Source organism: Thunnus albacares, chromosome 20, assembly GCF_914725855.1.
Source record: "Thunnus albacares chromosome 20, fThuAlb1.1, whole genome shotgun sequence".
Classification (NCBI taxonomy): Eukaryota; Metazoa; Chordata; class Actinopteri; order Scombriformes; family Scombridae; genus Thunnus; species Thunnus albacares.
This window is the reverse complement of record NC_058125.1, coordinates 14,620,606-14,632,366: the sequence shown is the minus strand read 5'-3', so window position 1 is coordinate 14,632,366 and position 11,761 is coordinate 14,620,606. Positions and strand designations below refer to the sequence as shown.

Genomic DNA, 11,761 nt, shown 5'->3' with positions numbered 1-11,761 from the left:
GACTCATAATCCTGTTATGATTTAGTACAAAAGACAGACAGCAGACTTGTGAATCACAAGTCAAGTGATTCTAACATGACCCTCATGTGCTTTTGTAGGATGATGTACAACTCTGCACAACATGACTTTCTTATGAACATTATGTTCTCACATAAAAAGTATTTGTCAATCACACAAAAGTACTTCTAATAAATGACAGAAAAAGATTTATTGATTTATATTTTGTCTTTGTTTTCACCAAGCGATAAGTCTAGTCATGGACCACATCTTAAACCAGTGAGTCACCAGTTACTGGTAATATTGTAGTGTAGTGTAAGAAGTTTTATTATTGGTTATTGAAAGACTGTTGACAATGGTGAAGCAATCCATTGTATTTCCTTCCTTGTTTGAGACATTTTAAACTGTGACGTCTATCCAGAACGAATTGTTTTCACAGCAGAAAAAAAGCAGGAAGTAATTAATAACATGCTGCATTCTTGCAGTTACACCTGTTCCTTCTCTGCTTTAATCATTCAAAGTGAAAGGGTCTGCTGGGGATTTTTCATCATTCTCAGCCCACGAGGAAATAGATTGTACTATTACTATGTTTGTGTACGGATTGGTATTTTTCCATCCTAAAAATAAGAGGCAAAACAAGAACTGCTTGTGACAGCTTAACATGGAGCTTTAAATATATTTTCATTCTAACTTTATCTTTTTCCATGTTGAGTTACAATGAGTTGTCATAAATACAAAGAGAATATAAACAAACCCTGACCTTTATAAAACCCTCTTTGCTCATAACCATAATTATTGTACACAAAGCCTCACTGGGGATTCAATTCTGATTTTACCAGCAGGCGATGGTCTTTGATGACACACAGCTGCTTAGCCCACTGGCCAAGCCACTTCTTCCTCCACAGGAAGGCACAGATCCGAGCATCCTTCATGAGCTCGATGGATGCCTCCGCCGATGGCCACTGGTGCTGCGCTGACGGTGACTTTCCTCTAGTCACTTCCTCCTCATCATAGGACTCATAGGAACTGCTAACTGCCTCTCCGTCATCTGAAAAACAGAAATCAGACACACTAATGCCATAACTGAAAGAACAAAAACAGTCACAAGGGGAGAAACACGTAAAGGCATGAGTAGCAAAGATAAAAAAGATGACTGAGTTTAGATTGCACTGTGGGATGAAGGATGTCAGCGCCTGAACTCTTGACCTTGATGACTTTCTTCAATGGAATGGAGGATTTCCTTGCGGCAGTCAGACTGCAAATCAGCTGATAAAGCAATGATGGAAAATGTTGACAGGAAAAAGATTATGATGAAAGGGAAAATAATTAAATGAGAAAATTGATAAGATGGACTCATGGCTCTTGTCAAGTCTTGACTTGAAGTTGTTCCTTCACATGCAGGATGCTGCTCATGCTGGACAATGAGGACTGGAGGGCATGCTGATTGGCCCATGCACATTATGGCTTATGCCTCAAACAAGGGCAAAGACCAAGACATGCAAACACACACAGGTCCTGTGACAAAGAGGTAGCTACCCCTGGTGATAACGGCATACACCACACTGTCAGAGCTCTGCACTCGCATCCAGGGCCCTGAGAGGAGGCCAAAACAGTCCAGATCTACACAACATCAGAGAAAACGGAGAGGAGGAGGAGAAGAAAAAGAAGAAGAAGAAGAAGAAGAAGAAGAAGAAGAAGAAGAAGAAGAAGAAGAAGAAGAAGAAGAAGAAGAAGAAGAAGGAGAAGAAGAAGAAGAAGAAGAAGAAGAAGAAAATAGCAAGATTGGAGGAAAATTGTGGGGGGAAATGCATTTAGAAAAGTTGTTTGAAAATGTAGAAAACATAATATATTCAAAAAAGTAAAGACACTGCATTACACAACAGCAATCACTTACTCACCAACTTATTTTGCTTTTTTTTTCTTTTCTTTTTTTTACATCGACCTATATACGTAACATTTTCAGCAATAGGAAAACAAAGTTGTCCCATGTCACATCAGGGCACATCCATGACCTTGTGGTTATTGAGAAATGATGCATGAAGTGTGGGCCATCAGAGATAGTTGTCTGAAAATAACATGCACGCTCTGCCCAATCAGAGTCGAGTTTACTCAGTAGCTATTATATAATGATTATTAATAAACATGGCAATTCTTAAATAATACCTTAAGCATTTTAGATTTTAGCATTGCATAAAACTTTCACATGTGACTCATTTACCGCAGCCAAACATGTAAACCAAGCTACTGCGTCCTAACAGCAGAGAAAAGCTTGTAATAGACAATGGTCGTGGTCTCACGGTGCATGATAATAACACCCTAGGTCTTGCAGCATGTGAAACCACATTCTCAAGAACAGATATTTTCTTGTTGGCAGTACTGTCGCTACTGTGTCACCCTGTTTCCATAATGGTTAACAGCTCAGACGCTGATGTTTCCTGAAGAACAACAGATACTACAAAGCAGATGATCACTCCGATCAGTTCACAACTCCAACAACTCAAGGGTTTGGATTGGAAAATAGTTAAAACATATATTAACAGCAAATTTCATTGATCGTACATTTCAAAAAGTAAAACGTTTACTGGGGATCAACTCACAGTGGTAAGCTGCAAAAAAATGTATTGCCTTGAAGTAACACCCTCAAATTAAGTCTCACTAACACTCTTGCCATGAGTAATGCTAATCTGTATAAAAATTGCAACATTTTCATAAGATCAAACACATATAAGAGAAATACAAATATGACATTGAACCATGGGTCTTACCATTGACAGTCTCCTCATAGGGCTGAGCCTCCTCATAGTAGCTCTCCGAAGTGTCTATACAGGCTGGAGCTGGAATGGCAGGTAAGGGAAATGGTTCCCGACCCACCACACCCTGACAGACAGACACAGAGAGAAAAATGGGGAAAATTTTGAGGAAGTAGAAAAGAAAAAGATGAAAAGAGAGACAGAGAGGAGTGGGATATTGTGAATCTCAAAGCATTTTATTCATCAACTTAATTCCAGTGACATTCATTGTAATCATTGTCATTATAACAGCCCCCAACCTGGGTGTTATAAGGATATACTTATAAGGATAAACTATCATTTCCCCTTGGCTTTACAGGCTAGTGAGGCAAATAAAAAAGTACTTGTTTTTATTATTAGATGGAAATTCCTGAAAAAAACCATAATGAGCAAATGACTTGTGACAGAAATAGTGAATCAGATCTGAGGGATGGAAGCAAAGGAAAGATTTGGCAAGGCAAAAATAAACAAATGTTTTTTTTCTCAGAATAATAAGAAGCAGTCGACTCAAATAAAGCAGTGAGAATGGATCAAATTGATCTATCTTCTATAACCCTTATACACTTAAAGGTGCAATATACAACATTCAGGCCGACTAGAGCACCAGCATCTGAGACCAAAACAAATGCATGCGTCATTTACTCAATAAAGTTGGGGGGGAAAAAGCAAGTGGCAACTGAACACACGGTTCACGAAACTCAGATCAAACTGTCAAACTAGGCAGTGCTGATCAAATATGGATCAAGATTCTGTTACTGCATTGCCTATTTCTCTCCGCAAATGTTTTCAGAAACATATTTTAGTATACTGTTTAGTTTTTAGTAAAATGAGAAAGTTTGTGACCTGGTGTCCATGTTGAAGACGGATGTGGGGAGGACAGGGAGGTACTCACATGCACTAACATGACCAGCTTCCAAAACAAAGAACAGAGACGTTCGGATAACAACACACACAGAGGGAGTGTGACTTCGTTCTCTGCTCAGGACGCCATTACTCCACTATATAGCAAATAGCTGTTTGCTGACATCTAGTGGGGCTGAATGTCATATATTGCACCTTTAAATTTCAAGCTTTTCCAGCTGTTGTTGTCCAACCTTCAGATATGACACTTGGGAATGTAGTATAGAGTGTGAGATTAATATATAAATAAATAAATAAAATATCATAAAACTGTACAGCATGACCTGACAATGCAGATGATTCTGCTTAGGAGATAAAGTCCACCAGGAAAATCAGTCAAAAGAAATTCTTCCTGAAAGTCAAAAATTGGCCAAGCATTATAGCCTCAGATCCCAATTATATCAGGTGTATTCATAAGACAAATTAAGGAAAAAGGATTGATCCTATATAGAAATACCTCAATTAATAAGTACTAGTGTGTTCATAACAGAAAAATGTCCAGGTTAAGAACAACAGCAATTCACGCACACTCAGGTGCACACTAAACATGCAGACCACCCTTGTGTGCACACAGATATGACATAGGCTAACTGATGTCAGTAGAAAGGGATTACACAGACACACACACACACATAACTAACATGTGTTCCTCTCCCAGGCTGAACATTTGGCTAATCCAGCTGTCATTTAGAAGTAAGTAGGGAATTCCTCGTGTAACCAATCCTCGTCTGACCCTGTGCACTAGAGAGTAACATGTTTGCCTTCAGGGAAGAGTGTACGTGTGTGTATGTGTGAGCATGGAAAAGAGAAGGGGGAACATGTATTTAAATGTGTGTGTGTCTGTGTGTGTGTGTGTGTGTGGGCTCAGTGGCTTTCCTGAAATCAATCAGCACTCTGGCTTCACTTCTGTCTTTCTTTTAGTCTCCTGTGTGGTAAAGACTGTCTGTCTGCCCCTTCCCATACTGCTGGAAAGCACCAAACTCTCTGCTTGCTGCTTGGCTCAATTCATTCAAAATACCTCCATTAGTTTTATGCTCAACTAAAGTCTGCCAGTCAGCTACACGATTCAAAATATATTTTGGAAAAGTCTGTCATTGGTGGACTTTCATTTTATCGTTTATTTGTCAAAGAGAGAAAGTTGAGAATCTTGAGGAATTTCTGTGAATACACACTAACTTTAAACTCAATCCCTGGTGTCTTCATTTAAACGTTAAAGGGGTTAGGGTGTCACACATTACACACATCTGGCAATTGCTGAGAATTTGGGAGAATTTTGGGGAAAAAAAGATTGAGTACGTAATTCGTTTCAGGCAGAAGGTCACAGTTATTTGGTATACAAAAACAGGTTTCCTTGGAATTGTGAAACTGCACAGTATTCCACTGAACAATGATGCATCACTCTCATTTAAATCCACCTACAGTACACTCTTATTAATACAAATGTCAACCTACTGTATCTGTTCCTGTTTTGCAATATTTATTACACAATTTAACTTTTCCCTTGCCAGGTGTTGAGATTTCCAGACATTAAATAGCCACTCTCTGACTCATACTCTTATGTTCTCACTGTTTGGAATTTCCTCACTTGAAAACACTCGACCTGTGATCACAAGTCTAAAGTTCTCAGGTATCTAAGGTGGATAGCAGATGGTGGGAGACACTGTATACATGTTTTGTCTTGGTACATGCTAGAAACAAGATGAGATACAAGCTGTAAAGTCACTGGCTGCCAATGAAGATAAAATCTACCATGATGTATTGTGCTCTGTGCAAGCGAAAACAGAGAAACTACATATTTGATGCAAAGAGATTGATGGAGACAGACTTAAATAGAAAGATTTTTCTTCAAAGATGAACATTAAGGAAGATATTACACTATTTACATGTTGGATTTAAGAGATTACTGTAAAAGGATTTCAAATATTCTGGTAATGTAGCACCCAAGCTAAATATATAGGATAAGTCCTGTGGGGATACAGCTCATATATTCATGTTGCACAAGTCTGATTTTGCTTTGATATATTTTTTTTTAAAAGCAAAGTTTTTCTCAAGTGAACTCTGTAAACCCTTTCCAGTTGAACGAGAATAAGCAATGTCTTAACTCTAACATCCCCTTCCACCACTGACGTGCACATGCCATCTGTATTCCTTCATTTTCACTTTATTTCCCCAACAGGCTGTCACATTCTCTACAAGATCATAGCAATATGAGATATAACCCTTAAGCAAAGGAGGTGCATATATCATGCAAACCGTGCCCAAGGGAGGTTGGCTCTATGGAAAAGTATGACCTTTCATAAAGTTGAGCATCTTAAAGCATCTTGTATGATCAGAGTTTGTTTAATTAAGGGTGGAGATCAGATGTTTGATACAGCAAAAGCTATTGCCTTCTTGTAATATGACTTCCAAATTGACTTTAAGAGGCTGATAATGCTGAGCTACTCTCTATAAAGGAGAAATGAATACAATTAAAAGAAAAAAGATGCTGTTATGTGTGAGGCTGGTGGTTACCAATCTGTGGTGGGTCCTCAGATACCATGGTAAAGTGATTATAGAGTTATTGGTTTAGCTCAGATTTACAGACCAACAAAATACTGGAAAAAAATCATATTTGTCTGTTTATATAAATATCACAACACCATCAGTTGTGATGTGGGCTCTCAGTAAACAGGGAATCCCCTGCTTATGAGCTGTTTTCCCACCATTTGTGAACTCATTTCCCGTAATACATAGCAGATGCAGTAAGCTGTCGTAATAAGTGAAGTGGCGTCATGTCATGTCATGTTATACAGTCATAGTGATGAAGATGTGTTTGTGTGATCAGCCCACATGCCAGAAAGGAGGATGTGTGGGATCTCTCAAGGAATGAGCGAGACAGAGATGCTATCACTGTGGTTTAAGGAGATTGACGTCAGTTATACATTATGGAGACGTTGAAGATTTTTCATAATGCAAGTGTCAGCAAATGCAAATGTTAGAATTTTATTGGAGTCATGGTTTTCTCTTGGAAAAACAAGAATAGAAAAAAAGGGATATAATCACATTGTAAACTGTTAAACTTGTTTTACTGGCTCAGAACAGACTTATCAAACAAACAAGCAGTGAAACCATTAACATTAATAATGACTGCATTCAATTTAGGTGTGTACTTTCTACAATTTGTGCTGGCTCTATCAATTTACAAGTGTTTCAGCTAAAATGTTAACAACGTATCACCTTTGGATATTCAAATGCAATAAAATAAACTTTTTGGCACAACAAAATAAGAGACCGACATGAATGAGTCTCGTAAATGCAGCAAATAAATCGTGGGGAAAACAGTATCCTGAGTTGGCTTGATGGATGATGGCATGAATCATAAAGGAACAGGATGCATTTAGGCCAGTTTCACAATGATGTACAAAAACTTTGGATCTGGAAAGCCAATAAAAATTTGTGTCACTGACTAACTTTCAAATTACAGAAACCCTTTTTACAGTATTTTGTTGCTAAGCAATAACACTGATGTTAGTGTGCAAGTTGCAGTGCAGTATATTGTCTTTCTGTGGTTTTGATGTGACCAGAAACTATACTTAATCTATTTGAGTGACCTTTAAAAGGAAATTACTTTTGAGATTGTACAGCCCCAAAAGACAGAAAGACAGCTACAAAAGCTTAAGAACTGACAGGAACTTAATAAGAAAAAGTGATTCTTGAGAAAACGACTCTTGCAAACACAACAAACTGCTCTATAGTGAAAAAAAACCAGCCGTTAAAGCATCTGTTATTAATTAAAACAAAGAGCTCAGGCATTCCAGAGCAGCAGCAGCAGCCCCATGGACCGCCCACCCACTCTTATCGCTATCTTCTTTCTTTTTCTCCTTCACTCCCACTGTATTTCTCCCAAAAAACTAAATCTGCCTGTTGTTTTGGCCAAGGCTAAAGAGGAGTATGTTGAGCCACTGCACAGACCAGCTGGACTGACATGAAGCAGAAAACAGAAGGGAACATGCCAGGTGTATGTCTGTGTGTCTTTGGATATAAGCTTTTTTTTTTTTTTTTTTCTAAACGAAGACTTTCACTCTGCTTTCACTTAAGTCCCCTCCTTTCACTTCACACGCAGACACATATGCACATCCTCACCACAGAAACACTGAGCAAAAGGAATGAATCTGGGAGTCAGAGCATAAATAACAAAGCAAGGAGAGGGGGCGGCGAGGGAGGGATAGGGGTGAGGTGGAGGGGCTTTGAGTAAAGAGTGGGAAAAAGAGCCCAAAAAATGAACAGTCAGAGGAACATGGAAAATCCCTGGTTCCCATGCCAAGAATCCGGCGCAGTGAAAACACACACACACATACACACACACAGTGTATCTGAGAGCGTGGTGGGAGCTCAGAGAAGAGGAGAAGGTAGTGATAAAAATAATCAGCGCAGCTCAGATTTGGAAGGCTCAATTCAGGAGAACTCTCTGGACCTTTGCTATCTCTCCACTCCTTGTAACATATTAGATTTTTGGTTAGGAACACTTAATTAAAATGAAAACTATTCTGAAGTAGCATGAATGAAAATGGAAAAAAGCCAGTGAACGTCAGCTTTATTCCATGGTAGGAGCGAGAAAAAGAAAAAAAACAAAAAAATCACATGACAGATTTTGCACATACTGTATTTATTTTTCCATTATTTCGCCTACTTGGGAACAATTTGACCTCCACCCTTCATAGTTTTGGTTTCAGATTTTGTTTTTCCCTCCATTTGTATGCATAAATGTTTGCAAGTAACCAACTTTTAATATATAACTATGAATAAGGAAAAACAAAAAGTGCATGAAAGTGAAATAATCAAGTAAATCCTGATTGGATTAAACTTGCGGGTAATGCTGGCAGATAATATAATCATGAATAATTCAACAAATACTTAAGCTAGCCAATCATATTGCGGTTATGATAATCACCAGTTGCCGGCAGCCACAGCACCGCTTACTGTGGATGTCACCCGTTCCCTTTCCTGGCCTGACACTCACAAATGGCACAGCTGCTATCTATAGTACAACTCTATTTTCAGATCATGCAGACAGGACGCAATGGAACTCTCACAAACCTTTATTTACTGTCCAGTTCTGGGGAAAAAATGGCTAAACTACACTCAGGTCACACACTTGTCCCTGCAATGCCATTTGAGAGCCTGTTTTAGGAAGAAAAAATACCCAGGTTTAAGAGATCATGGAAGTGCCTAAAGGCCTGGGACCTAACCAGGATATTCATGCTGAGAATGTGACCCTTGATTTGCAGGTAACAGAGCACCAGACGGGCTGGGTGAGAGTGAGGGTGGAGGAGAGCTGGTTCACTGTGGAGCGGGACTTGCTAGTGGGGCACAGCAGCTACTTCTGTGCCCTCTTTCATTCTGGGATGAGAGAAAGCCAGCAGGACGAGCTTTACCTGAAAGGAGGAGTGCATGCAAGGGGTTTCCTTATTGCTCTTACTGTCTGCAGAGGAGAGCGTCCCACTATCAGTGACCCAGATGAGCTTGTAGATGCTGTTGAATGTGCTGCTTTCCTGCAGATCGCATGTTTGGAGCAGCATCTCTGTGATATTATTGACACAAGCAACTGCCTCTTGCTTTACCATGCAGCCTCCATCTTTGGGTTGCAAACACTCTTTCACAGTGCTGCCCTTTTCCTTTGTGATGCTTTTGATGATCTGAAGGATGCAGCAGAGAGTACAATCCCTGAAGACCTGCTCCAATATTCTCAATCATTGTCGCCTGCTACTTGTATTGCGATAGGTACTCATTCCCCTTCAATGGAACTGCTACACGGCACAATCAGGGTTGTTTGCTACCTCGATGAAAAAGCGGGAGAATGGAAGCATCTAACAAACCTCCCAACTCTCTGTAGCACCTCCTTGGCTGGAGTGGCAGTGCTTGACAATCGGTTGTACATTGTAGGGGGAGTTTACGGTTATGGCAAGGAAACAGTGGACAGCAGCTTCTGCTACAACCCAGAGTCAGGGGTTTGGACTACTCTTCCTGGACCCCAGCAACCGAGATGTGACTTCACCTTGATGGGACACGAGGGCCGACTCTATGCCATTGGTGGCGGGGTCCAAAAACGGATAATTTCCTCAGCAGAGAGTTACGACATTGAGAAGGGAAAGTGGACATTTATACAACACGCACCAAGACCGGTTGCATCTGCTGCTTGCGCTGTTGCAAGACGTCGGATGTTTGTTTGTTTCTGGAAGCCACCAGATACTACAGATATCTATGAATACATACCGATGAAAGATGAGTGGAAGCTTGTCACCACCATGATCAGACCTCAAAGTTATGGCCACTGTATGGTGGCCCACAGGGACAATTTATATGTGATGCGCAACGGGCCTTGCGACGATTTCCTACGTTGTCTAATGGACTCCTACAATATTACAACAGGCCAGTGGACAGCCATGCCCGGACACTACATAAACAGCAAGGGGGCGCTGTTCACTGCAATGATAAGGGGGGATTCTGTGTTCACAGTCAAATACATGTTAACTCTTGAATACACCATCAGCGGAGATGAATGGAAGCCCCGCAGGCAGATGAAGGGATTTCCAACGAGTGGTTCACTGTGGACGTGTTTACTCAGGCTTCCCAAGACAGGACCAGTTTCACCACGGTTGGGTGCAGAAGGGAAGGAAGAAGAAATGCCTTTGCCAGACACATCTGAGGAATTCATGACAGCTACACCACAACTGTGAAATAACAACTGAAAAACAATATGTTTTTTAGGGTTTCTAAACTGGAATATAAGTCTAAGAATTAAAAAAAAACAAAACACTGACGCTACATGATTCTGGAGATTCTAATAGAAATGGTCTTCATTTTAAAGCATTCACTTTCACATGCACACACACTCGTACATGTGCTGACACTAAGCATTTGTCCTGATTAGCAACAGATGCTACTGTAGTTTATATTAGGGGAGGCCACTGTGCATGTGTGAGTGTGTGTAAAGTTCAAAGGCACTGACGGGATGTTTTAAACCTCTCATTCCCCAGTTTTTCCTGAAGTCACACTGGGCCAATTCAGGAGCCACTAACCTCCCAGTCAGTCAACATAAAACACACCACAGCTCTCTCACTCACTCTTGAAACCCTCACTTCACCAGGTTTGTTGATGAGTGATTAAATACCTGTTTCTGTGGGAGAATACATTTCACATAGCCTCTAGCTTGTGATTTTGAGAGTTGTGGGAAATGTGTTTGGCTTGTATGGCCACAGACTGCATTTTTTCAGGATATTAAAAACCAATGGAGTGAGAATGGACTGGTAACATGTGATATTAATCCATTGTACTCTATTTTGCATACTTGATGTGCTATGTGATGGTATTATCCTTACTGTAACAAAAGACCAAAACACTGTCAATTATGTTCACTGTTGGAATTTGTCTTTGGACTCCTTTTGCAGATAGTTCAACATCATGATTTCCACTGAATTTTCCCATGTACTTTGGCAAGTTCAGCAGTCCTACTGAGGTCAACAATGCTATTACCGGTCCCACATCCATGGCAGATGCTCAAAAAATGGAGTATTTTATGCCAAATCATTTCACGTGTTAATCCATACTCGGGGACTTGAGTTTGTAATCACTTACTGTTCTGGGGGGCGGCAGGTCAGGAAGGCTCTTCTGTGGGACAGGGACATATTTTGCTGCTTTTCCATTGACCAGGGCATCTGATCTGTCATCTAGGCCATAAAAGTATAGAGTAAGATGTCAGTGCATACCAGAAATGTGAGCTCTTACATTTATGTTGAGCGTTATAAAATGAACATATGGAAAATATGGATAAATGAAAGGTTTATCATGCAAGTCAGAATTCAAGCTATTTTCATTCTACACTATTTCAAGATGTTGAGATGTCTCCTATACATAGCAATGCTTCCTGGTATCCCTAACCCTCACTGTGAGCACAAGACCCTTCGTTGTTAAATTACAGTGACCACATAACTCAAATCAAGGGGGAGCATTTGTAGGGTAGCAACAATCCTATTACACAAAACACACAGCACCACATTTCAGGATCAAGAAAATTGGGAAAGACTAAGAGATGAAAG

The 11,761-nt window shown here is 40.1% G+C and overlaps 2 protein-coding genes across 3 annotated transcripts in view; one reads left to right on the top strand and one right to left on the bottom strand.

Annotated features, from left to right (window-relative positions):
• The window catches only part of afap1l2 (actin filament associated protein 1-like 2), a 41,146-nt gene that overhangs the window by 6,902 nt on the left and 22,483 nt on the right, over positions 1-11,761 (bottom strand). The window contains exons 4-7 of one of the 2 annotated variants that reach the window (XM_044337913.1): positions 11,301-11,392; positions 2,763-2,874; positions 1,534-1,617; positions 834-1,045 (exon numbers count right to left, since the gene is read on the bottom strand). In XM_044337913.1, coding sequence (XP_044193848.1) covers positions 834-1,045; positions 1,534-1,617; positions 2,763-2,874; positions 11,301-11,392 — 500 coding nt within the window. The remainder of the gene's footprint in view (positions 1-833; positions 1,046-1,533; positions 1,618-2,762; positions 2,875-11,300; positions 11,393-11,761) is intronic. The other variant, XM_044337914.1, reaches the window with a different exon arrangement.
• LOC122971323 (kelch repeat and BTB domain-containing protein 13) lies at positions 3,795-11,266 on the top strand. The gene has a single exon (XM_044337920.1). The coding sequence runs from the start codon at positions 8,885-8,887 to the stop codon at positions 10,400-10,402; it is 1,518 nt and encodes a 505-aa protein (XP_044193855.1). The 5' UTR covers positions 3,795-8,884; the 3' UTR covers positions 10,403-11,266.